The sequence below is a fragment of the Echeneis naucrates genome, chromosome 13 (assembly GCF_900963305.1).
Source record: "Echeneis naucrates chromosome 13, fEcheNa1.1, whole genome shotgun sequence".
Lineage (NCBI taxonomy): Eukaryota > Metazoa > Chordata > Actinopteri > Carangiformes > Echeneidae > Echeneis > Echeneis naucrates.
The window spans coordinates 1,474,313-1,498,333 of NC_042523.1; the positions used below are offsets into that span (position 1 = coordinate 1,474,313).

The 24,021-nt window shown below is 41.4% G+C and overlaps 1 protein-coding gene across 1 annotated transcript in view; it reads right to left on the minus strand.

Moving 5' to 3' along the window:
* lrch3 (leucine-rich repeats and calponin homology (CH) domain containing 3) overlaps window positions 1-24,021 on the minus strand; it is a 28,864-nt gene that overhangs the window by 1,756 nt on the left and 3,087 nt on the right. The window contains exons 2-20 of the mRNA XM_029517468.1: window positions 18,984-19,128; window positions 18,359-18,485; window positions 17,701-17,806; window positions 17,470-17,606; window positions 17,280-17,386; window positions 16,752-16,845; window positions 16,566-16,671; window positions 9,799-9,947; window positions 9,488-9,543; window positions 9,209-9,251; window positions 8,985-9,113; window positions 8,504-8,548; window positions 7,802-7,855; window positions 5,302-5,373; window positions 5,043-5,073; window positions 4,854-4,967; window positions 4,651-4,748; window positions 4,262-4,399; window positions 4,085-4,162 (exon numbers count right to left, since the gene is read on the minus strand). Of these exons, the coding sequence (XP_029373328.1) occupies window positions 4,085-4,162; window positions 4,262-4,399; window positions 4,651-4,748; window positions 4,854-4,967; window positions 5,043-5,073; window positions 5,302-5,373; window positions 7,802-7,855; window positions 8,504-8,548; window positions 8,985-9,113; window positions 9,209-9,251; window positions 9,488-9,543; window positions 9,799-9,947; window positions 16,566-16,671; window positions 16,752-16,845; window positions 17,280-17,386; window positions 17,470-17,606; window positions 17,701-17,806; window positions 18,359-18,485; window positions 18,984-19,128 (1,829 nt within the window). The remainder of the gene's footprint in view (window positions 1-4,084; window positions 4,163-4,261; window positions 4,400-4,650; window positions 4,749-4,853; window positions 4,968-5,042; window positions 5,074-5,301; window positions 5,374-7,801; window positions 7,856-8,503; window positions 8,549-8,984; window positions 9,114-9,208; window positions 9,252-9,487; window positions 9,544-9,798; window positions 9,948-16,565; window positions 16,672-16,751; window positions 16,846-17,279; window positions 17,387-17,469; window positions 17,607-17,700; window positions 17,807-18,358; window positions 18,486-18,983; window positions 19,129-24,021) is intronic.

The window sequence follows — 24,021 nt, forward strand, 5'->3', positions numbered from 1 at the left end:
AGTAACAAAAGTTTCGAGTTGTAACCTCCTCTTCAGTTTGAGCTGAATAACAGCAATATTATTATTGAAAACTACAAAAATAAGACCAAAGCAACGAATGCTAATGCTAAAGTTGACGTGGAGTGTTAAGGAGACAGATGAGTCACTGCTTTAGCTCATTTTATTAACAGTTCAGAGTGAGAAGTCTCCAACATCACAAGAGTCAGTCTTTAAAAAAAACACTCCCAACACATTACCCTGATCATCATCCTCACTCTTCATGTTGATTTCTTACATTTACAAATCAATGTTTTCTCTTTCACCAAGAATCAAGCTGAAGCCCAAACCACTGAGCCAGTTCAGAGCTGAATTAGACCTGATCATGTTTGTTTGTTAGGGCTAAGGTCGTCTCATAGGGAACTAGAGGACCTTAACATGTCAGAACCTTTGGTACAAGGTCCTTCTTGTGTTTCAATACATTCTAAAAAAATGAACTTAAAAAAAAAATTTTGTCTTTACATCAGCATCAGGACAGACAACACTGGAAGCAGTGGCACTAAATGTGAGACACCAGCAGACATGTCAAAGGAGTGACCAGGTCTGTGGTCACTAGGGTTGATGTGGTTTCAAAGTCTGTTTGCTGGTTGGTTTTGTCATTCAATTTTGACACAGCACAGTTGGTGTTGGAGAAATTCCTTCTTCATTAGACATGGTGGTCATACTGGTCACAACATGTAGTGAGAGGAAACAACTGCTCACACTGAGGATGGTTTTGGCCTTCACAGATCCAGGAACACGTTTCCATTAACTGGGCCAAGGGATTGGACCATGCAGCTCACAACATTCATTTCAGCTCATTTAGGCCAAGACATGGCAAAAAGGAAGAGGAATTTATATTCAGTGACCAATTAGCAGGACAATTAAAAATTCATTTACGTTCAATGAACCCCAACCCTACAAAATAATATGGGGAATATCCCATCATGCTCAAACTGAGACAACCCTAGAATGCAAACTACATACAGAGTAAGGGGCATGGGGGCTCTTAGTTAAGTTACAAAACAAAGAAGAGCACACATAAACTCAAACAGACATAAGGCACAGGGGGCGAAGCTTCAGAAATAAGTTTCAGGGTCGACTACTAGCTTTGGGGGTCACCAAGTTTCAATTTCACCTGAGGGATCAAGTGATTCTCTATGGTTTCAAGGGATCTAAGACCCTGGGGATGACAGACATGGCAAACTTGTCAAAAATCAACGATAATAGGTCCCAGGTCTGAGTCCAAGTCCAAAAATTTGTGCTTCAAGTTCAAAGTCATGAGTTGTATGTCTACACCTGACAGTCAAAAAGCCTTGTTGTAGCTGCTGTGTTTATAGTTTGAGAAGACCACGCAGGTGGAAGTTATATTTAGTGTATCTTCTCTGAGGTACATGTCTCTTGTTAACTGGTGGACATGCAGCAGACAAAGTGTTTTTACGTGACCCTATCACTGGTAGGGATTTCAAGTTGTATTTTTTTTATGATTTGAAACACCCTATTTTAATAATACTGTGATAATACTAAAGCCCAACTAACCACTAACTAAGGTCACTTAAGTCACTATAATCATGATATTAAATTCCTTTTCATTTTTCAAGAAAATGAACAAGTCTGAGAAGGTTTGGATACGATAGCAAGTAATTTCAAGCGAAAAGCCTTTGGCCCGAATGAAGCCATGAGTCAACTGTCAAGTCACAGTGGGGTTGTGATTCTTCTGTCTTTCCTGAAGTCATCAGATGAATGACCCGAGTCCAAGTCATGCAACTGGATTCCTTGCCCTCTCAACAGGAATTTGGGAACATAAAAGGTTAAAGTGATTTGATTTTTAAGTTATCACAGTTATAATAAGCACAAAGTAACTGCAAACATTAAATGTTAAACATCATTAGACTTAAAGAAATTGACAGGATTCAGACTTAAGTTGTTTGATGAAATACTGGGTTAATTTTTGACTGACTCTCACTAAACCCCATAATTAGTGCCTCAGCAAAGTAACATGCTCTGAACAAGGATTCAACACTGGAAAAACTTCAAAACTACAACGAAGAGGCTTTTCACCTGTGCGATTCTCTCTGTAAAGATATGACAGCCCTAACTATATAATTCATCAGGACCTATCAAGTCAAAACAATCAATTCAAATAGGTCTGCAGTTGTGGTCATTGATGCCAGAGCAAGATTGTCCTCCTGTGGTCATGGTTGACTTTGCAGACACAAACAGGTGAAATCACTTTAACTCACTGGATGGCTGGACCTACTCTCAAATCTGGTGAGGGGCTCAGACAGGCAGAAGAAAAGTGAAGTAAAACTGGAAGTGAGTCCATTGAGTTGGCCAGGGAGAATTTGATCAGGATGTTTCCTGGATGTCTTCCTCTTGATGCATTCTTGTCCCATACCATGATGCAATAATTAAATACATAACACCACATGAAGGAGATGGGCTGTCAAATTAAGTTAGTGTCAGAAAAAGCATTCAGTTGCTGACCTGTCATACCAGGCTATGAGATCAGAAGTTTAACCACAAATATTCAGCTACACTTTTCATGCTGGGAATCGTGTTTTTGAGGAAGGTATTTGTGGAATAAACTCAGATCTAGATCTTTTGTGGTCAGGTGGGATTCAGACATGTGGCGCCAGGTGTACATAGATGGCACATAGCACTGACATGACAGAAAGGTAGAAGAGGGCAAAGCCAGCCATCTGTGACCGAGGGGAGGGGCTGGTCAGGGCAGGTGCCATGGAAAGCAACATACCCACTGTTCCATAAACCACACCCCTTTTCCCATCTAGGACCTCACCAACTGAACAAAGACTGTCCTGGGGATGTGTGTATCAGAGTGAGATAAAATAAGGGAAAATTAAAAAATAAAAAACATATATAGAAATAGAGTGAAACAGACAGAATGAAAAAAATTAATGAAATATGGGAGGATGAAAGAGAAAAAAAGTTGTTAGTTTAACAGAAAAAGCTTTTTTTTACCCCCTGACAGATGAGGACCACAAAGGGAGGTCACAGCCTTGATTGACAACTATCATCTCTTGCATGAAAGGCTTAAAAAAAAAAAAAAAAAAAAAAGACTAAGAAAACTATGAATCTGCTTTAACGTGCCTTTGAGCAGACTGTGACTGTCTTATTCCTATAGCTCGTTCTACAACAACTACATTCAACAGTGTTTGTTCATTCGGACTGAATATAAATTTTGGAATGACGCTAGAGTGAAAATGCCAAGGGACACTGAACTGGTAGATTTAGATGAAGCAATGGAGTCCTGCAGGTCAAGCTTGTCCTTTTAGTAATAACTGACTTCGAAATATTTCCTACAGACAGCTTGCCTTCCAGCATTAACACAGAATTTTGAAAAAGAAAAAAAAAAAAGAAAAAAAGGGAAGAGGAGATCAGCAGTGACCTGAGAACAGCAGGAAATGTTCTCTTACCAACATTTTTAGTCTGGTTTTAGCGGACTTGCATCTCTTTATTTAATGTTCAGTTAGTTTATTGATATATTTTAAGGTGTTGCTCGTACACTTTCATTCTATCAGCATTTTTTGTATTTATTTCATTTTAATAGACTTTTGTTATTGGGTATATATATATATATATATATATATATATATATATATATATATATATATATATATATAACTTAAGCTTTTATTTCTGGTTTTATTTTCTTTCAAACAACTTATCTTTTATGTTCTCATTTCATCATAAATTTCTATAGTTTAAATATTAGTTATTGCCCTATATTTGTATGCTTTTTGAAAATGTAATTTTTATCACTATCCTTTCAATCTTTGATTTCTGGTCTATGTGGTTTCGTCTTTCCAAATTCAAATTTTCAGGTTTAGAAAATATATCAGGAATGTGACAGAAGTAAGGGATTTATTATCCTCATAGAAACAAGACATTTTGACCCCAGAGTGCATTTCATACCCTCGCAGGCCTGACAGATGATGTTAAACACGTTGTAGTGTATATATGTCCAAATATGTGGATTTAGACCCATTCATTAATTTCTATTAGTTAATATACATGTCACTATGGTGTGTGTTAATGTGTGTATTACCTGTGGGACGCCGATCCTGCGACACGCTTCCAGGAAGTTCTCTACATTTCTTCGACATTTGGCCATCGTAAGTTTAGGCTGCAGGACATGGAGGGAGGGGCAATAATCTCATGATTATTATCAGTAACAGAAGCAGCAGAGAGATAATTATGTGTATTTTCATAGAGCTGTCCTTACCACAGCAGGGGAGGGGACATGAATGCTTGGAACCGACCGAGGTCTGACGTGATTGGCCAGGTGGCACAGAACCACCCCATCTGTCAGAGCGGATCCCAGGTCACTTGACAACGACACTTTGAGACGAGCCTCAATGTTCTGGACAGACAGAGGTGAACATGAGTCAGATTTGATGTAATATATGGGTTGATGTGCTCAGGGCCAGGACTGCTCTGTGGGTCACATAACCTCAGACATAATGAAGCACAGGAATCAGCAAACTAATCAATCAATACACAAAATACATGATGTGTCATAGTTCCACCAGGGGGTATTAGTGGGAACAGACAATAGCTGGCTCAGTATGTTTTACTCTACTTTTCCCCCTTACATCCCCGAGTCATCCTCACCTTTCTGAGCTGCTCCACCAGCTCGGCATCTTCTCCAACAAAAGGAGGAGCAACAGGAGCCTCCTCCTGGGTCTGAGGAGGAGCAGCAGCAGCATCACCTGGAGGTCCGAAAGAGAACAGCAGCCTCAGACACAATAGGTAACAGATAAACTAAACGAATACAGCTGCTACCTTGCTTCATGGCAGGGAAAAGAAATGCTGACCTTTCCTCTTCTCTTCTTTCTGGTTGAGATGAAACAGGAAACTCTCTGGTCTCAGACTGGACATCCGACAGGAGAAGCCACCTCCTGAGCTGGGGTAAGAAGGTGACCGATTGGCTAGAAGAAAAACTGCAGTCAGGCACAGTAAAAGCTGAGAAACTTTATGTTAGGGCCCTATTTCTGTTGCATTACCTGTAGGAGACAGAGCTGCTCTGTCCTCTCCCTGCAAAGACAACATTGGACAGTTATACACTATCTATACCTGACAGACAGGCGAATAAAACCATACATAGTCCCTGAAAATATATCCAATACAATCACACGTGAAATTTATCAGTTAGTGTGAAGCTGTCAAACAGAAAGCTGACTCAAACAACATGAGAGTTAAAACATTTCAGGTTCGTTCCAGTGACAGACAGAGGCAGTAGCAGCAGCATGCAGGTAGCAGTACCTGCAGCAGACAAGAGGCAGGGGTATCAGAAGCATTAGAATGACAGCTCTCGACAGACACCGCAGTCGCACACTGACATGATGGGGAGAGGAGTAGGATAACAGAAGAAATAAAAAGATGAAAGTTTCAAGGTTAACAGAAATTAAAACTCAGAGGCTTTAGGTCTAAGGAGCAGATGTTTGCATCTCAACTTCTCTGAGCTCTGTGTGCATCTTATATTCACATGGACAAACCAAGAAAACTCAAACTTATTGATAACAGCCTGAACCTTTATTGACATTAACATCCTTATTAAAAAACTGTGTCAAACATTTAATCAGGAGGAGATTGAGCCTTAAAGTGATGAAACAGACAGAATATAAGAGCCCTATAGTCTGCAATTATATGACATTTTACTGGAGCTGTGACCCGTAACTGCTCAACTGACTGACCTTTAAGCTTCAACTAATTGGGCTGGGCAATAAATGAAATTATCAATTAATTTAAATTTGTAGTGTAGGATTATTTTTTAATGAAAATTGGTTTTCTCTTTAACTTCCGCCGTGGAAGCTCCTTCTGTAGTTCAGAGTTGGATAAGCTTGCTTGATTACTCATGAGAGATGCACATGCACAGTGATGTACAATCAGGTCCCCCATCTTGGACAGCTACGTACAACTACTTCACTTGGATAATAATGGCACCAGAGTCAATCATGATTTGAGATAAACGCACAATTAAAAAAATGTTGACACTTTGCCACCTTAACTTTTGAATAATTTCTTTGTCATTTGAAGTTTCTTTTTATTAAGGGAAAATTTTTAATTAGAAGTCTTAATCGAGGTTGGTAAAAGAAAAAAGAAAAACAAAGAAAATAGAAAATAAGTAAAAGAGAGATATTTTATTTTTAGGCCCATAAACATTCAGCCCCAGCCAATCACCTATTTGATTCAACTTCTCAGTGACCTTTGATTTTCCTTAGGTTCACACTGTCATCACTGTAATAATCTGACATCAGGTTACAGAAAGACACAAAGCTGGATTTAGAGGTCACCTGTTGGTGTGTACAAGGTCGTCTCTTTATGGTGTTTTAAAGTCAACCTCAAACACCAGAACAAACTGAGGTTACATAGACAAACTAAACAAACTAAAAAGAATGAAAAAAATCATGAGGAACTCAACCCCAAAAAAAAATAACACGAGAACAAAATAATATGTGTGGATAATAAAGGATTAAAGATGGAGGAGAGAGAAGAAGAAAAAGAAGAAAAGTTAATTCATAATAATGATATTGTTACAGTCTAACATTAACTGACATAATTTTGACACATCAGTCCAGTGAACACAGACAGGGCTACATCTGCTCTCTAAAACAACAACAAAACTACAGCAGAACGATTACTGCAAAACTACAGCAACATAACCCTAGCACAGCAGCAAAACAACCACAGCAATACAACTACAACAACAAAACAATAACTGTGCAATTACACCACAAAAATGCAAGGTTCCAATTACAGCAACACAACTAAGACAACACAACTATAGAGCAATTACAACACAACTACAGCCCAACAGTTTCATGTATCCTGAGCTATTGTCTCTGGCTCGGGTGGGAGAGTCTTAGCCCACTTGTTTCAGCTGATATGTGTCAATCAGCTCAGCTCCTACTGAAAACGGTAAGTTTGAAACCCTCTGATTACGGTCTTGTGCGATTAACACAGAATGAATGTGGCACAAATACAACAACTCCACCAAAATAAATATAGCACAACTACAGCACAAGCTTGGTCTGAAGTCAATCTGCTGCCAGAAATACTAAAGGGGACCTGCAAAGGTTTAAACAGCAGGGAGGACAGAGTCTGGACAAAAGAATGATTAAGGACAGGCCAAGTGACAGCACAAGAGGATGGTGAAGGGCTGACAGGACAGGTGTGTTGATGTTGAGTCATGTGGAGATAAACCAAGTGGAGTCAGAAAATTGATGAATTGAGATGAGAATAATTTAGATATGTAACTGTGTAACTTAGTGGTTAGCCAGGCCCCCCGGGTGTGGAACCTTTTTATTCTTCTTGTCTTCTCTTTTAGCTTTTTCCCTATTTGGGGTCGCCAGCAAGTAAGCTCTGTGACTTGCATGATTGATTTAGCCACAGTTATTACACCAGATGGCCTTTGCATGCAGCTCCACCACTGAGCTACATCTCTGGGCACCACATTTTTCTTTTAATACACATTTTGAAAGATACTTAGGGTTTCCATAAAACCCTGTAATGGACATTGTTGGGTGTATAAGAGGACGTCAAGTCACATTTAGTTGTATATGTGTGGAGTAGAGTTCAAGCCACAGTGGTTATAATGCAATGAGAAGCTTTTAATGTGAAAGTCACAGGAAATAAAGAGAATCTGTTGATCCATGATTAGGAAACATAAATCTGCATGATTCACATCGTTGTTGGGTCTGGGCTAATGAATACATTTTTATTGTCTGGTCAGTTCATTTATAGGGGGGTGGGGGATTCTTACCATGAAGAGGGCTGAGTCATCAGTGTGGGTAGACCGTCTGGAGGGGTAGACAGTCTGAACACAAACATCAATGGCACACACATTAACAAACACAGATAGATGTTATGTGCAGGTGAACAGGTGTGGTGATAGAGGGACATGGTCTAAACAGAAAGAAGCGCAAAACTAAGGCAGTGAAGCTGAAATAAGGGTAACAACCAAAGGTCAGAAATTGTTTGATTATTCTGATCATCACCATCAATGTATATTATCAGTTGCTGTGCTGGCCTAGAAATTCAGTCCAGAAAGCGAGTGCTGAATATGATCCAACAAATATAGTGGGAAAACATGAAGCTGAAATCATGTCATGTGATCAGATTAACAATAAATTTAACTGGCTGCAGTTATAGGCCACAACCCCCCTCACACTGCTCTTCAATTTAGAGTTTGTCTGTAGCATCATGATTGACTGGTTGAGTAGTTGCATGGCCAATGCTACAACCTAACCAAAAGCTTGGACACACTTTCCCCTTCTAATACATAGGAAGCTTCTGAGCGCGCGCGCACGCGCGCGCGCACACACACACACACACACACACACACACACACACACACACACACACACACACACACACACACACACACACACACACACACACACACACACACACACACACACACACACACACACACACACACACACACACACGGAGACGGCCTCACCTCACTGTCTGGACTGGACTTTGTTAAACTCTGTGCAGCTTTGTACTGAAAACAACAGAGAGAAACAGCTGATGTTGGGTCTATTGATTGTGACTTTCACACAAAAGATCAGATGATCACCCAAGTAGCCTAACACTGATACAGGTTCACAGCTAACTGTTAATGTGGTCTACAGTTGTGACAGGGAAGATATATTTTGATGTAATTACGGGTGACTTCTTTTACAAACAGGTCCTGTGTTATTCCTTTTCCTGGTTGGCTTTTATTGTGAAACAACAGTAGGAAGTGAAGAATTGACGAGAGCAGCTTCATCATTTGATCCATGTTGTGACAAATCAATATTTTCCTGATCTGAATCTCACTGTGAACATAAAATTTGCTCTTTTCCTTGGAATCTATACAAATTCATAGCAGAATTGTCTGAGCAAGGAATTTTAATTCTATAATCCCAACTCCTGCCCACAGATTTAACTGGTGGTACCTTGGTATAACTGGTGACGTTGTCTTTCATAAGGGAATGGTTCTTCTGTCTTTCCTCGTCGTACCTCAGGGCAGCAAGCTGAGCCTCCCTCCTCATCCTCTCCACCCCTCGTGGACTGACCCCTCCTTTCTGAAAAGAGAGATAGACAGGAGAGGAGAGGCAGTAGCATGATCAACTTGTTATTCTCATGTTTGATATTAAAGAGCAGGAGGGGAAAGCATTACCTGGTTTTGGGGGGTGGAGGGCACTGTGACACCATCAACCACACTTCTGAGAGTGAGACAGCAAGATGCAGATGAGAGAGAGAGACAGGCAGAGAAAAATATAGATGCAAGAAAGTCAGAGAGAGAGAGAGAGAGTAAGATTGAGAGAAACAGATACAGAGAGAGGGATAGACACAAAGAAAGAGGGAACATGTTCTGAGCTTAGATGTGAATTCAGATAAAAAATAAATAAAAAAACAAATAAAATTGAAGGATGTGTGAGTGCAGGCGTGTGTGTACCTATTGTGTCTCCTTGTGTCCTCTGTCCTGGAGGAGTTAGTTTTGACTGGAGAACCCTGGATACAAACAGGAAGTCACTGAGTATTTTACAAAATCAAATCAATTCCAATAATCACTCTGCTGATCAGAGACCAGCTCACACCTGTAGAGGTGGGACCAGAGCATAACAGGTCAGCTGACATATTCAGAACCTGACAACACTATTTAAACTGACATGACCTCAGACCAGGACCTGAGACACGTGACACTCATGTCCTCTATATATTATTCAGACAGGTTCAGGCATGATTCCCACTGGGCAGGGCTCTTACCTCTCTGGTGATGCGTCTCTCAATGTAGGCCATGAACTGACAGCTAAGGCTGGCACTGTCCCCTCCCCTTCCACCTTGACTCCTTCCCTCTTCCTCTTCCTCCTCTCCTGCACAGCTGTCTATGAAGTCTATCTGCTCCAATTCTACGTCTGATGAGACAGACATTTGAGATCATCAATCAAATTGATCAGTGGACTAATTATGTTTTCATCAAACAGGTGTGGTAGAGACATATTACCTAGAGGTGAATTTAGATTCAGGACTCTGCATGCATCCATAAATCATTGCTGAGACTTATGGATGCAGTCCTCCAAACTCATGGGAGTCATACACGATAATAATTATCCTTTCCAAAGCACCTTTTGAATGAGAAGGTGTGTCCAAACTTTTGGCCTTTACTATAACTCTTGTACACAATTTCTAAAATGTTTAAACTTACAAGCGTAATGAGCCATCTCAGAAGATACAGCCATTGTGATCATATTTACAGCTACATTCTGTATTTAGAGAGATGTTCCACTGTGAGTCCAGACCTGTACCAAGATACTATGAGTGATCTATGGTTTCAACCACAATGGTACAGTTGGTTCTTTAGTTCTTGCATTTTGCATTGTTGATTTCAAGCTTGCTGGAGCGACACCAGGGTTCTGAGTCATCTAAGGAGTTACTTTTTGTTTGTAAAAGCCCTACCAAGGCTATGTCCTTCTTTTAACATATAAAGCTCTTAATGGCCATGCTCCATCATATCTCAGAGAGCTCATAGTTCCTTACTGTCCGAGCAGGCCACTCCGCTCTCTAGATGGAGGTTTATTTGTGGTTCCTAGAGTCTCCAAGAGTAAATCTGGAGGCAGAGCGTTCAGTTATCAGGCTTATCAGGCAGTGAGGCGCAAGTAAAACCCTGACCAGTGTTGGGTAAGTTGCTTTTAAAATGTAATCACTTACAGTTACTAGTTACTTCTTCCAAAAAGTAACTAAACTAAACCTTAGTTACAAATTATAAAAATAACTGCGTAAAAAGTAACTATTGCTTTATTGTCAAGTAAATATTTAAATGCTCAAATGTGTTCGAATTTGGAGCCACCTCCACCCGTCTTAAAAGGAACTTAAAATACATGTGCAGGTTCAATTATAAGATGTATAAGATGAAGGGCATAATATGCACTTCACCATTACATTCGTTCCTTTAATTTCTTGGAGGGCTTTCTTAGTAGCTGTACTTGCATTTAGAGAAGGCTGCTTTTGGATTATTTGGGCTTGCCTTCCTGTTTCTGACTCACGTGTTGTGTTGTTCATTGCATACTACTACTACTACTACTACTACAACAATACTTCTGATTGGCTCACCTTGAAATTTTACTTTACCTCAGCCAGTCTCAACAGCTCAGAGATCTGGTTGGTCTGATTAAAAAAAAAAAAAAGCTTCAATTATAGTAATGTGCCACATATTTTGGCAGTAACAGTAATGGAGTTGCAAAGACGGAAAGAGTAATCAATTAGATTACTTGTGCCTAAAAGAAATGAACGCCGTTATTCTCATCCCTGACCCTGAATTTATTAAGTTTGGCTTTGTGAATGGAAGTAGGGAGGCAGAGCCCAAAGTGTTGAGTGAACGCCAATGACGCTAATGGAGCACTGAAGCCTTCAAAACTAAGGTGGCATCTAGAAACCAAACATCCAAAGCTAGTTGGAAAACTGGTGGGTTTTTCTTATAGCAACTTGATTTGTTATAATTGCTAGCCTGCCCAGTGTTGTTGTATGTGCAGATTTGCATACACACTACAAATAAATGTCTGAGATGACCACAGTGTATCATATAATTTATTTCACAAGGTTTTAGCTTGTTAACCTGGAAATAGACTTGATTTAGTTATTGAATACAAATCAAACCAAGACTCGGATTAATTAAAATGAAAGTGTTAATATTTGGATGGGCTCTGGGCCACTTTGTACTGGGAAAATTGGGCCCAGAAGTTAAAAAGGTTAAGAACCCCTGATTTTTATGACATTAACTCCAGTTAGCTCATATAACTAAACTAAAACTAAAAAAATGTGTCTGTATAGTCATAGGAACACATTGTGCTGGACCAATATTGAACAGAGCATGTGGACTGTATTTACAAAAAAGTTTGGTCCACCTGAAGCATTTTTTTTTTTTGTTTGCTTTTTTTGCTCTGAAAATAAAGCTGAGTTGGATTTAAAAGAAGAGCCTTTTGCTGAAAGTTTTCATGACTGAAATCCAGACAATTTGTGGTATTCATTTATGGATATACAAGTACGATCAAATACTTATGTAATAAATACATTTTTAAAGTTTTCTGAATCTAATTTTACTTTACATGATGAATCGATCAACTAATAATAATCTTAATTCAAACAGGTTACATTTGAAGTCCGAGTAATGCAATAGTTTTCAAAATCATATTGCTGCTAAAACTAGTTACAAGAAACTGTATGAACAATAATACAATATTTTGGAAAAACAGTATGATTTTTTTTTTTTTATCCTGTAATCTTTAGAATTTAAAACCATTTGCAAATTACCATATTTCTCTCTATTCAGATAGATGCCAACAATTGTTACCTCAAATCAGGGTGGGCATGCCCTTTTTTTTTTTTTTTTTTTACAAGAGCAATAGCCACTGAAAGTGTCTGTGCACGTTCCTGGTTTTCAGTTACTACTTTGCCTAGTTTTCTTGGCAAAGAAAGCCCCAGTTATTATATGATATCTTAAATGGTAAGGATAACTAAATTTAAAGTCCCACTCAACTTATTTTAATTTGTTTTTAGCATCTTACACTCCTACATTACATCAAAATGTGCTCAAAATTTAAGCGTTTAGAACTCTTTTTAATGGAGCTTGTTTTGACTTTTTAAACGGATCTTAAACAGACATGTGTTTTGTCATTGATGTTATAATGTGTTTTATCTAAATGTGTCATGAAAGTCAAGGACGAATATACATTTAATTTCTGCTCAATTTTACCTGCAGTTCGTGCATTTTAGCTTCATTTGCCTCCTATAACCCTCAGTTAGCTGGCATTAGCTTCGTTTGGCTGTAGCTGAATTATTACTGAGAAGCTGAACTTCTCAGTCTGAACTGAATATTGAATCAAGTGAGTGATAAATTAAGCTGTTGAGTCTAATAGATGGATTTCAATGCAACACAATACCAAGCACACAGTAGCAGATACTTACACTATATTGGCTCCCTAAGTTCAGACAGGGAAAGAATTCTCTGCAACAAGAGCCTATAATTAAGCAACTGTATGTGCTATCAGCAAACTAACTGGACTGTGATCAAAAGAAGAACCAGCCAAACACAGCCAACGCAATTTAAATATCAGTTTCTTGTTTTTTCTTGAATATTCCACTTAAATATAACATGGGAGCTTATGGGGCAGTTGGGGGTGCACTTGTCGCTCATGGTAACTGGTAACTCTGACCAGTTCAGTGGCCAATTGTCTATAATCTATACGTGGCTGTTTTCTCAGAAGTGGTTTGAGTATTAATGTCAAAGAGTCATTGCACATCATTCCCGATTGTACATTTCCTGCAGTAAAAACTATCACCGCTAACACCGCTGTGCTGCCTCATGAAAGAACCGATGTTATCCGCGAGCTGAAGTTGATGAGACGGGGGAGCCGTGCCATAGCTGATCGCCACGCCAGAAGGAGGAGATACAGACCCGTCCTCCTGTCCATCATCATGGGGAATGTGAGATCTCTTCCCAATAAGATGGACGAGTTAGCGGCGCTAACCCGGCACCAGAGGGAATACCGTCCGTGCAGCATCATGACATTTACTGAAACTTGGCTGACTTCGCCGACGCCAGACACGGACGTGGCGCTGGACGGCTTCAAGTTGCTGCGGGCAAACAGGAAGGGGGACACTAACTGCGCTAGAGGGGACCCCCCCCCCCTAAAAAAAAAAAAAAAAGAGTCTTAGCCCCCCAAAAACAAATAAAAATACTGTAAGCAGCTGCAACCAGAATGCTCTGACAGCTTATTCGCAGACATCTCAACCTTCCCCCAAGAGCGCAGAGGGGCTGTGTGCTCATATGATTGATTATATGCGCATACTATAGAGGGCTGGTATGTGTGTGTCTATGTGTGACTGACAGTTAAAATTCGTAAGCCCCCGAATGAAAAATCCTGTGTGTGAGTAATTATGTGATTCTCACAGGGAGGACATCGACAGTCTCACAGACTACATATCAGACTATATTAATTTCTATGTGGAAAACATCGTACCCATCAGGACTGTGCGGTGTTTCTCCAATAAGAAACCTGGAAGAACCCCGACATAAAGGCTCTCCTTAAGGAGAAGAAGAGGGCCTTCAGGCCAGGAAATAAGGATGAGATGAAGGCTGTGCAGAGGGAACTGAGACGGAAGATCAGGGAGGGGAAAACAACCTACAGGAGGAAGATGGAGCATCAACTGCAACAAAAAAATGTCAGTGCAGTCTTGAGAGGCCTGAAAACCATATCTGGCCACAAGGAACCCGACTCCCAAGCTGCAGGGGACCAAAAGTGGGCAAATGACCTGAACCCATTCTTCAATAAATTTATCTGCCCCTTCCCTGGCCCAGTCCTCCGCGCTGCAGCTCCTCTCCCCAGCAACTTTTCAAGCTACTGCGGACAGCTCCTCCTTCATCCCCTCTGCAACACTCAGCTCACAGCCACCCCACACTTCTCATCTCATCAACCCAGCATCCACCCCATGCCATTCAGTACACACAGCCCTCCTGCTCCAGCTTTTCCCTCACAACAACCCAGGTGAGAAGCCAGCTTTGGAATATCAAGGTGAGGAAGGCTGTGGGCCCAGACGGCATCAGCTCCAGGCTCCTCAAGTCCTGCGCAGATCAGCTGTGCGGGATTGAGCCTGAAGCTGGGTAGAGTGCTGTAGCTGTGGAAAACATCATGTGTGGTTCCGGTGCCCAAGACTCCACACCCCAAGGACTTCAGCAGCTACAGGTGGGTGGCACTAACATCTAATCCGATGAAGACCCTGGAGAAGCTAGTCCTTGTCCATCTCTGTCCCCTGGTGAGCCCATTACTGGATTCACTCCAGTTTGCCTACCAGCCGGGAATCGGGATGGAGGATGCTGTCATCTTTCTCCAACACCATGCTCTCTCTCACCTGTAGAAACCTGGGAGCACTGTGAGAGTCATGTTTTTTGATTTCTCCAGTGCTTTCAATACTATACAGCCTACACTTCTAAGAGACGAGCTGGAGCACACCGGGGTGAACCATCACCTCACACATTGGATTCTGCACTATCTCACCTACCGGTGAGGACCCGGGACTGTATGTCCAACACGATGGTCTGCAGCATGGGGGCCCTACAGGGAACGGTCCTGGCCCCGTTCCTCTTCACCCTCTATACTGCAGACCTAGAACACACCCACCTGCCACCTGCAGAAGTTCTCAGATGACACTGCAATCGTCGGGCTCATCACAGATGGATACAAAAGAGTACGGAGGACTGTAGCAGGACTTTGTGGACTGGTGCCAGTGGAACTGCCTCCAGATCAATGCGGGGAAAACTAAAGAACTGGTGGTGGATTTCCGTAGACGAGCACCCTGCCCTTCGACACAGGTGAACATCCAGGGGACAGACATAGAAATGGTGACATCCTTAGTACCTGAGCTTGCACCTAAATAACAAACTAGACTGGATTCTGAACACAACCGCACTTTACAAGAAAGGCCAGAGCAGACTATCTACTCAGGAGACTGAGGTCTTTTGGGGTGCAGGGGGCACTCCTGAAGATCTTTTATGACACTGTGGTGTCATCTGTCATTTTATGGAAGTCTGCTGGGGGAGCAGCATCTCGACCGCTGACAGAAAGAGACTTGACAAAGTGGTCAAGAAGGCCTGCTCTGTCCTGGGATGCCCCCTTGACTCAGTGGGGGTGATAGGAGAGAGGAGGATGATGGCTAAGCTGTCATCCATGTTGGAGAACGACTCCCACCCCTGCAGGACATCTTAACAACACTGGGGTGCTCCTTCAGTGACAAACTGCTTCACCCAAAGTGTTTGAAGGAATGATATCGAAGGTCCTTCTTTCCTGCAGCTGTCAGACTTCACAACCAGCAGACCACACACAAAACTTTTTAAACGGACTGTCTTGTACATATTTTTTATAGTACTAATGTACATACTTTTTTATGTTACTTATTGATATTGCTTATTTACATTACCTATGCTGTACATTGTATTTATTGTCTAATTCTATTTCTTTTTCACTGACGCCCTCTTTTGCTGCTGTAAAATTGTAAATGTCCCCACTGTGGGACAAATAAAGGACTATCTTGTCTTAAGATATTATCATATTATCATATCAGATTATAGTTTCCTAGCTGCATATACATGCATCAGGAACACACATGAAATTAGACTGATTAGTGAGATGAGGATGAATGATGAGTTTTGTATTAGATTTATAAATAAATTATTGTGAACATGCAATAAGCCAAGTGTCACCTGGAACTAGATAACCTGTGTGGTCCACAGTTAGTCCTGAAGTGTCCTCAGATGGTGGTACAATCTCGGAATGTTAGTATTTATGTTGTTTGTTTATATTTGTGGAAGTTGTAAAATGTGATTTACTTTATTATTCACTTTATTATGATTCACAGTAAACTTTCTCTAGAAAATGCTAAAAGTGAGGGAAACTTAAAAACATCAGGATTCTAATTGTAGGTCTGCAGCCCTCTAGGATCTGGGTGAGAACGGCCTCACTGAGGCTCAGTGTGGAACTCACGTGTTCCGTTAGCTAGCAGTTGTACTACTCCCCCTGCTGGTCTCAGTCTCTGGTCTCTGCTGATCTCAGCCACCCTCTGGGGCAGCTCTGACAGCTCCTCTGTGGGCTAAGCATACAGACAGGAAGTGAGGTTGAGTGCATGCAGGACACAGAGTAAAGACATGTACATGTATGTGTATGTCTAACCTCATTCCCTGACCACCTCTTGTCTCCACTGTCAACACTGTTGAAACCTGAATCCAGCGCTCCATATTGGCGACTGGGGTACAGCTCATCACCACTGACACAGAGAGGGAGAGATGGGGTTATTTACATTACACTACCCTTCTGAATTTTTTTATGTATGTGAATAGTATGTTTTTTTTGGTGCTGAGCTGTGTCCAGATTGATCCTCGCTTCATAAAGCCATAAAGAGAGACAGCATTCACTGTGGGAAATTTATCCTTATCCTCATAACTCCACCCCAAAGCCTCACAAGTTTGACTGATCAGGTGGGGTTAGGGTTTGATTCTTGTGTACCCTCAACACATGCACAGGTGCATTCATACAGCAGATATAACTGAATGGGCCTGACAGTGATTGTGAAACCATGAAGGTCTCTCAGACCAGCTGTCCTAGTACTTATTTCCCTAGGTAATAAGTGGACAAACAATCAGTGATGGTGACAAGTGCTAATGTGAACATGTCTGGAGTGTGAGTGTGATGAGTTCAGACCAGGAGTTGAAGGTCAGAGGTCGTCTGTCATAATCTGGGAGGTCAGGAGTCTTACTGGCCTCCAGATTCAGATATTTAAATATGTGGACCTTCCCTTTAATACAGATCTGTACAGAAACAGAGACAACACTAAGTCATAGTCTTGAGCTAAGGTCCAAACAGCAGGTCATGGACGTAACTGCCAGTGTACCTGAGCAGGGGGTGTCTGCAGAGGGTTGTTGTCGAGAACGATGGTTTGCAGCTGAGTGAGTCGTCGGTAACTGGTGGGGATGGAGGTCACTTTGTTACAGGAGAAATCCAGATGCACTAGAGGAAGCTCAGCCAGCTCTGAACACCAACACAGACAGACAAATTCACTTCACTCTGAATCCATGACAGACCAATCAAACAGATTTAAGGTGGTTTCCCAAAGGCTGTTTACCTGGCGGTAGTCTGACTAGGTGGTTCCTCCTGATGTTCAGGTCTCGTAGAGCCTCCAGCTGACCTACCTGAGATGGCAATATCTGGATCTCGTTACAGCTCACATCCTGTAGGGAGATGAACACAGCCTACAATAACTGACAATTAATGACTTGCAGCAAGATTTAATAACCATGATGGTGTACTAAACACTGGAACTTTTCTGCCCTCACTTATTTCACTGCAGACATGTGGATGCTGAGGCATAAAAAGCAATGTACCTCATGAAGGACAATTCAGCACAGGACTGACAGGACAGTCTGGGCTCAGTCTGACAGAGTCAATCAATTAAACACTGGTGAAGCCTAGGTTTCACATCTGAATGTCGCACTCAGCCCGACTCTCAGGAATGAAAAATGGGTCAGGTGAATGCGAAGCTATGTTGTGAACACTGTTCGATAAACCTGAGGGCTAGGACCTTACTGAAGCATTTCAAGATAAGTGTGAGGCATACAAACATGATTAAAGATTAAAGACCAAAGAAGATGATGTTTCTGTTTTCCTCAGATCTGGAGATAGGACTATATATATATATATATAAAAAATGTCCTATCAACAGTATGAAGAACCTGTGGGATCCTCCCAACTTCAAACATGAACTCATTAATGCAGTCACACACCAGTTCAGTGAGGTGTCTCAGCTGACCCAGTTCTTCTGGAAGAGAAACCAGTTTGTTGTTGCAGATGATCAAAACCTTCAGAGGAAGACTGCAGATGACCACAGGGAGGAGAGAAAGCTGGTTCCGACTGAATGAGTTAGAGTGCGAGAGTGAGAGTTTTGTTTTCAATCAAAATTTACAAAACAAATTTGTACAATAACAGCAAAGACACAAAACAACCCTCGCAAACAGACTAAGAAATAAAAACAGATAAAAAGAGGAAAATCAAATCAACAATCCAGTCAGCATTGTAACAACATCCTCTGACCTCTGAGTACTTCCTGCTGTTATTGATCGCTTCCGCTATCTATTGCTTTTAGCAATTAAACAATAAAGTTTTGTGGTTTTGATTCTTCTCTGTATAAGAAAAACACTTTCACAACTGTGAAAAAAGTGTAATCAAAGAACAGATTGATCCCCATGAAAGCTAAACACGCAAATGCTAAATTGAACACAAAACATTCACGCAGCATGATCATATAATAAGCTCAGTGGAAATACATGAAAATTCTGAGAAAAAACTGCCAGTCATTCTCTCAGACAGACAGGGAGATTGTGTTTGTGTGTGTGTGTGTGTGTGTGTTACCTGAGGTTCAGGTAGGTGAGTGCTTGTAGGTTGAGTAGACTGTCAGGCAGAGACCTCAGACAGTTCTGGTAAAGGTTCAGACTCTCCAGAGATACAAACAGACAAACCTCCATGGGAAGCTCTGACAGACGGTTACGGGACAAATCTGTACACACAGACAAGGTTATCAGAGATTTTAGCAGCTTCTTGTGTCCAGATGCAATAAATTAAAATGTCACGTCCCAGGGTGTCTCTTGATATAGTAGAACAGACCGCCCTGCACTTCATTCAACAGCAACAAACGTGGAGTTCTTAAATACGGTCCCTCTAGATCGAAAAGCATCCTTGCCCGTATCACCTCGTCACATATGTACAGTCTCATGGGGGAAGGGAAAAAAAAAAAAAAACAAGCAAGCAAAAAACAAAAAAGAAATCCACCAAGCTTAATTCTGAGCTATGTCTTGATAAACAGCAACTTCATTTGCCAAGAGAGGTCACTTCTGCTGGTAAATGAAACAGATTTTGGCCTTCCATGATGTGGAGAAAGTGCACACATTCATCACAACTCAACTGGACTATTGTTATTCGCTGTATTTAGGTTTTCAATATCTTACCTGTGTTTATTCCAGAATATGGTCCCACAAAATGTGAGCACATTCTTGCAGCCTGATCCCTGCTTCAATGGCTTGCTGTTCCCCTCAGAATTCAGTTTCAAATGTTTAAAATCTGTACTTAAAAATGCACTAGACCTGGTGTTACGCCCAAGTCTGAATAAACAAATAGTGCTCGCTTTATAAAATGATCAACTACAAACAACTGACCAGAACAGATACAAAACAACAAGACTAATTGCTAACACTATCACATGTTCACGAAAGATATGGGGACAAAGTTCTCAAGTTTAAACCAAAAAACACATGCCACTGCTGTCAAGTCGAATTTGCATTGGTGACTGGAATTCCTTGGTTTAAATCTCTGGATGCAGTAGCAGGGACCAACAGGACAGCGACACCACTTGCTGTCGGGAGGAAGGCAGGATCAGCGCAGCTGCTAGAAGAATGAAGACGACTCACTCTGACACAGAAATGGGAACAAACATAAGGACTACACAGGAACAACAAAACGGAACACAATACGAAGAGGGCTGTAACACCTCTACTTAAGACGCATGATCAGCCATCATGTACTTCGCCACAAAAACTGTAAATGAAGCCATTAACACTCCAATAACATAAAAAGGTAATAAGTATAAAGTAGTAAAAAGTAAAAAGTACTTTGAGGATGTTTGCTCCTATAGATCCCTCTCTTTACTAGGGGTGCAATGATACAGGTAGCCTACGACACGGTCAGTACCTCAGTTGTTTGGGGCACGGTTTCAGTACGTGTTTTGTGCATCAAGAGACTTTTATTTCTCCCGAAGATATTTATTTATTTTGCTTGTCAGAACAAGTTCAAAACAATTCTGGAAGTGAATAACACCAAGTTAACAGTTGGTTAACAAATACAACACTTAGTAGTAGACTTGCCTCATTTTCATTGCCTACTACTTACACCAGTTATCCACACAATTTTTTTTTTCACAAGAGCCACATTGGCAGAGCAAAGCCACGGGGAGAGCCACATGGTTTTTATGTTTGACTGCTCATCCCCCCTCTGGCGTCTTCATGTTGATTTTAATTTGCTGTTTTCTTAGACTTCTCAGACAGTGAAAGAAGTATAATGGAGACGTTTGTAGTGCATTGTTCACTGAATATTTATATAGCACATTTGAAAAAATTATTAGCTGGGTTACCATATTGTTATAGGCTACCACATAAGCCAGTAATTAAAGCTTGACGAGCCACACAGTGAGTATCTCTGGCTTACACCATAGCATAAAATAAAAAATGTAAACAAAAAATTTTAAATGTTTAAGTGCCTCTTCGCATTGACTACTAGTATACATAAATAGTAGCAGTGAGGGAAATAATGGCATTAATTTTTTTCAATAACAGGTAATCTAACTAAATACTATTTCCATTGTTACAATAGCGTAACAGTTACCGACAATTAAATGTGGTGTGTTATGAAGTGTGAAGTGAAGCTACCATCCAACTTGTTAATGGCTGTCTGAGCTGACAAGCCATTTCGGCTGCTTGTATCCACGATCTTGTTCTTTTTCAGTCATGACCCATTACTCATGCCCATAGATGAGGGTTGGAATGAAGATTGATCAGTAGATAAAGAGCTTTTCCTTCTGGCTCAGCTCTGTTTGCAACACACAAATGCAACACCGCACCAGCTACTCCAGAGTCACTCACGAAGAAGAGCCTGAGATACTTGAACCCCTTCACTTGGGGGAAGGACTCATTCCCCACTTGGAGTTGACAAGCCATCGGTTTCCTACTGAGAACCAAGGCTTCAGATTTAGAGGTGCTGATCCCCATCAACCCTGCTGCTTCAAACTCAGCTGCAAACCGATGGTGCCAAAAAGACCACATCATCTGCAAAAACCAACAATGCAATCCTCCGGCTACTGACCTACAAACCCTCCTCACCACGGCTGCACCTCGAAATCCTATTTGGCAGGAGGCAGAAACCTCAGGCAGAACCAGGCTCAGGGGGGGCAGCCATCTGCCTCGACCGGTTGGGTTGTGAGTGGGAGCGGGAGAGGGGGCGGAGGCGGGGGAGAGCGAGAGAGAGGCATGTAAGACATACATTATCAATACCTCCACCACAGTCGCCATGTTTGTCTGAATTTGTCGTTGTCATAAACTTTTGACTCTGAGCTGCCCCTGGTGGATATATTGGTTAGTATCCAGGCCAACGTAAAGGATCCTCTGGCTACTGACCTACAAATCCTCCTCAGCATGGCTGCACCTCGAAATCCTGTCTGGCAGGAGGCAGAAACCTCGGGCAGAACCAGGCTCGGGGGGGTAGCCATCTGCCTCGACCGATTGGGTTGTGAGTGGGAGAGGGAGAGGGGGGCGGAGGCGGGGGAGAGCGAGAGAGAGGCATGTAAGACATACATTATCAATACCTCCACCACAGTCACGATGTTTGTCTGAGTTTTTCGTTGTCATAAACTTTTGACTCTGAGCTGCCCCTGGTGGATATATTGGTTAGTATCCAGGCCAACGTAAAGGACGTATGAAAGCATGTGAGCAGTGACGGTAACATTGTTTGAAACAGACGCATGGATTTTCATACGTACGTTGAGCATAAATGAGCCTTAACAAGTCTCTACACCGATGTGGCAATAAAGAGCACTTTGTGTGTGAGTGCAATCACTGTGACAAACTTGTGACTCACTGAAAATAGAAACAACCCTCTATCAACGATCTGTGTTTATCCAAACTTTCTGTCTTCAGAGTCATCACCCAATCAGAACATTCTTTATGGTTCTCATGGTGACAGAGGATGCCATTACCCACACTGATCAGCTGCTGATCAGTGTGCTGATCACAGTTTTTCTTTATTAAACCATGTATGTCATGGCAGATGGGTCATGGACCCTGATGCCCTGGCCTCTAGTGGACTACATGTTTGAAAGAAATAAACAATAAAGAAACTCTAACACTAATAGTCATGTACATGGTCCCTGGTCAAGATAAACAGTACGTGGACCAATTTGTATCATGGTGTTTCTTTATGTGCCTCACATTATTACTGGGGGAGTTAGATCAGAGTGAGATACAGGCCAATATGCGTATACTATACCATACACAGTGAAATGAGCACTGGTAAATATTAGCAATAGGGGAGGAGGAAAAGAAGAAGTGAGTTAAAAAAGGTAACTCTTGCAGCAGCAGGTACTGAGTGGGAATGTGAGAGAAAGGGAGCGAGATAGAGATATTCAGTGCAATCCTCATCAGTTTAGGCCAATAGAGGAAAAACACCTTGACTTTTTAAAACGTTGGCTTTGTCATAAAGGAAGGTTTTAGGCCTGATCTTGAAAGCTGCGAGAGAGCTCCCACCCTGGACCGACATTGGGAGTTGGTTGAATAGAAGAGGAGCCTGATAGCTGAAAGATCTGAAGATCTGATTTATTTTTGGAGACTTTAGGAACCACAAGTAGACCTACATCCAGCGAGCGAAGTGACCTACTGAGACAAGAACGAACTATCATCTCTGATATATGACGAAGTAAGGAACAGGATTTAAAATTCTTTTCTAAATATTACTGGGAGACAATGAAGAGCAAACTAGCACAGGACTAAATGTGATCAATCACTCAATCAAACTTAATTTGTATAGCACTTTTCATGCCAGTGGCAGCTCAAGATGCTTCACAAGATAAAAACAAGGAACAAAAAGATCCATAAGAGGCAAATATACATTTGTATATACATTTATTCTAGTTTATTCTAGTTAATATTCGTGCAGCAGCATTCTGAATCAACTGAAGGCTTTTAAGAGAACCGTTAGGACATCCTGATAATAATGAATTACAGCAGTCCAGTCTAGAGGTAAGAAATGCATGGACTAGTGTGCATCCTCTTGAGACAGGATGTTTCTGATTTTTGCAATATTGCATAGGCGAAAGAAGGCTGTCTCAGAGTGATTACGTGATCAGATAAGTTTTGTCTGAGTTCAGAGGGGGGTCTCATTTCAGTGATCTGAGTCCCCCCTCCCCCCACCTCCAGAAACACAGTTTCTATATTTAGCAGTGCAGCTGTACAGGAATTAACATCTTATTGGGAGGAAAAACATGGCACCACGGCAACTGCAATTACACCCTCACACCCACACTTTCACACTTTAAGGAGTCCTTCCACAGTGATGACAGCCAACTCAGTGTGGACACTCACTGTGTACTCGTATGCAACTTTATTAGCAGCGTCTTTGTAACATTGCGCCGACAACATAACATGAGCATCATCTTCTCTGCCCCCTAACACTCTCTGGTTTCTATGCTAATGTTTAAACGAGCCTTCAAAATAAGATACAGCACAAAAACAAACATTAAGTGTATAAGTTGTTTCTTCTTTCTGTGCGGCCCAATACCAAATGGCCCATGGACCAGTACCAGTCCACTGCTCGGGGTTTGGGGACCGCTGCTCAAATGCGCAGTGATGTC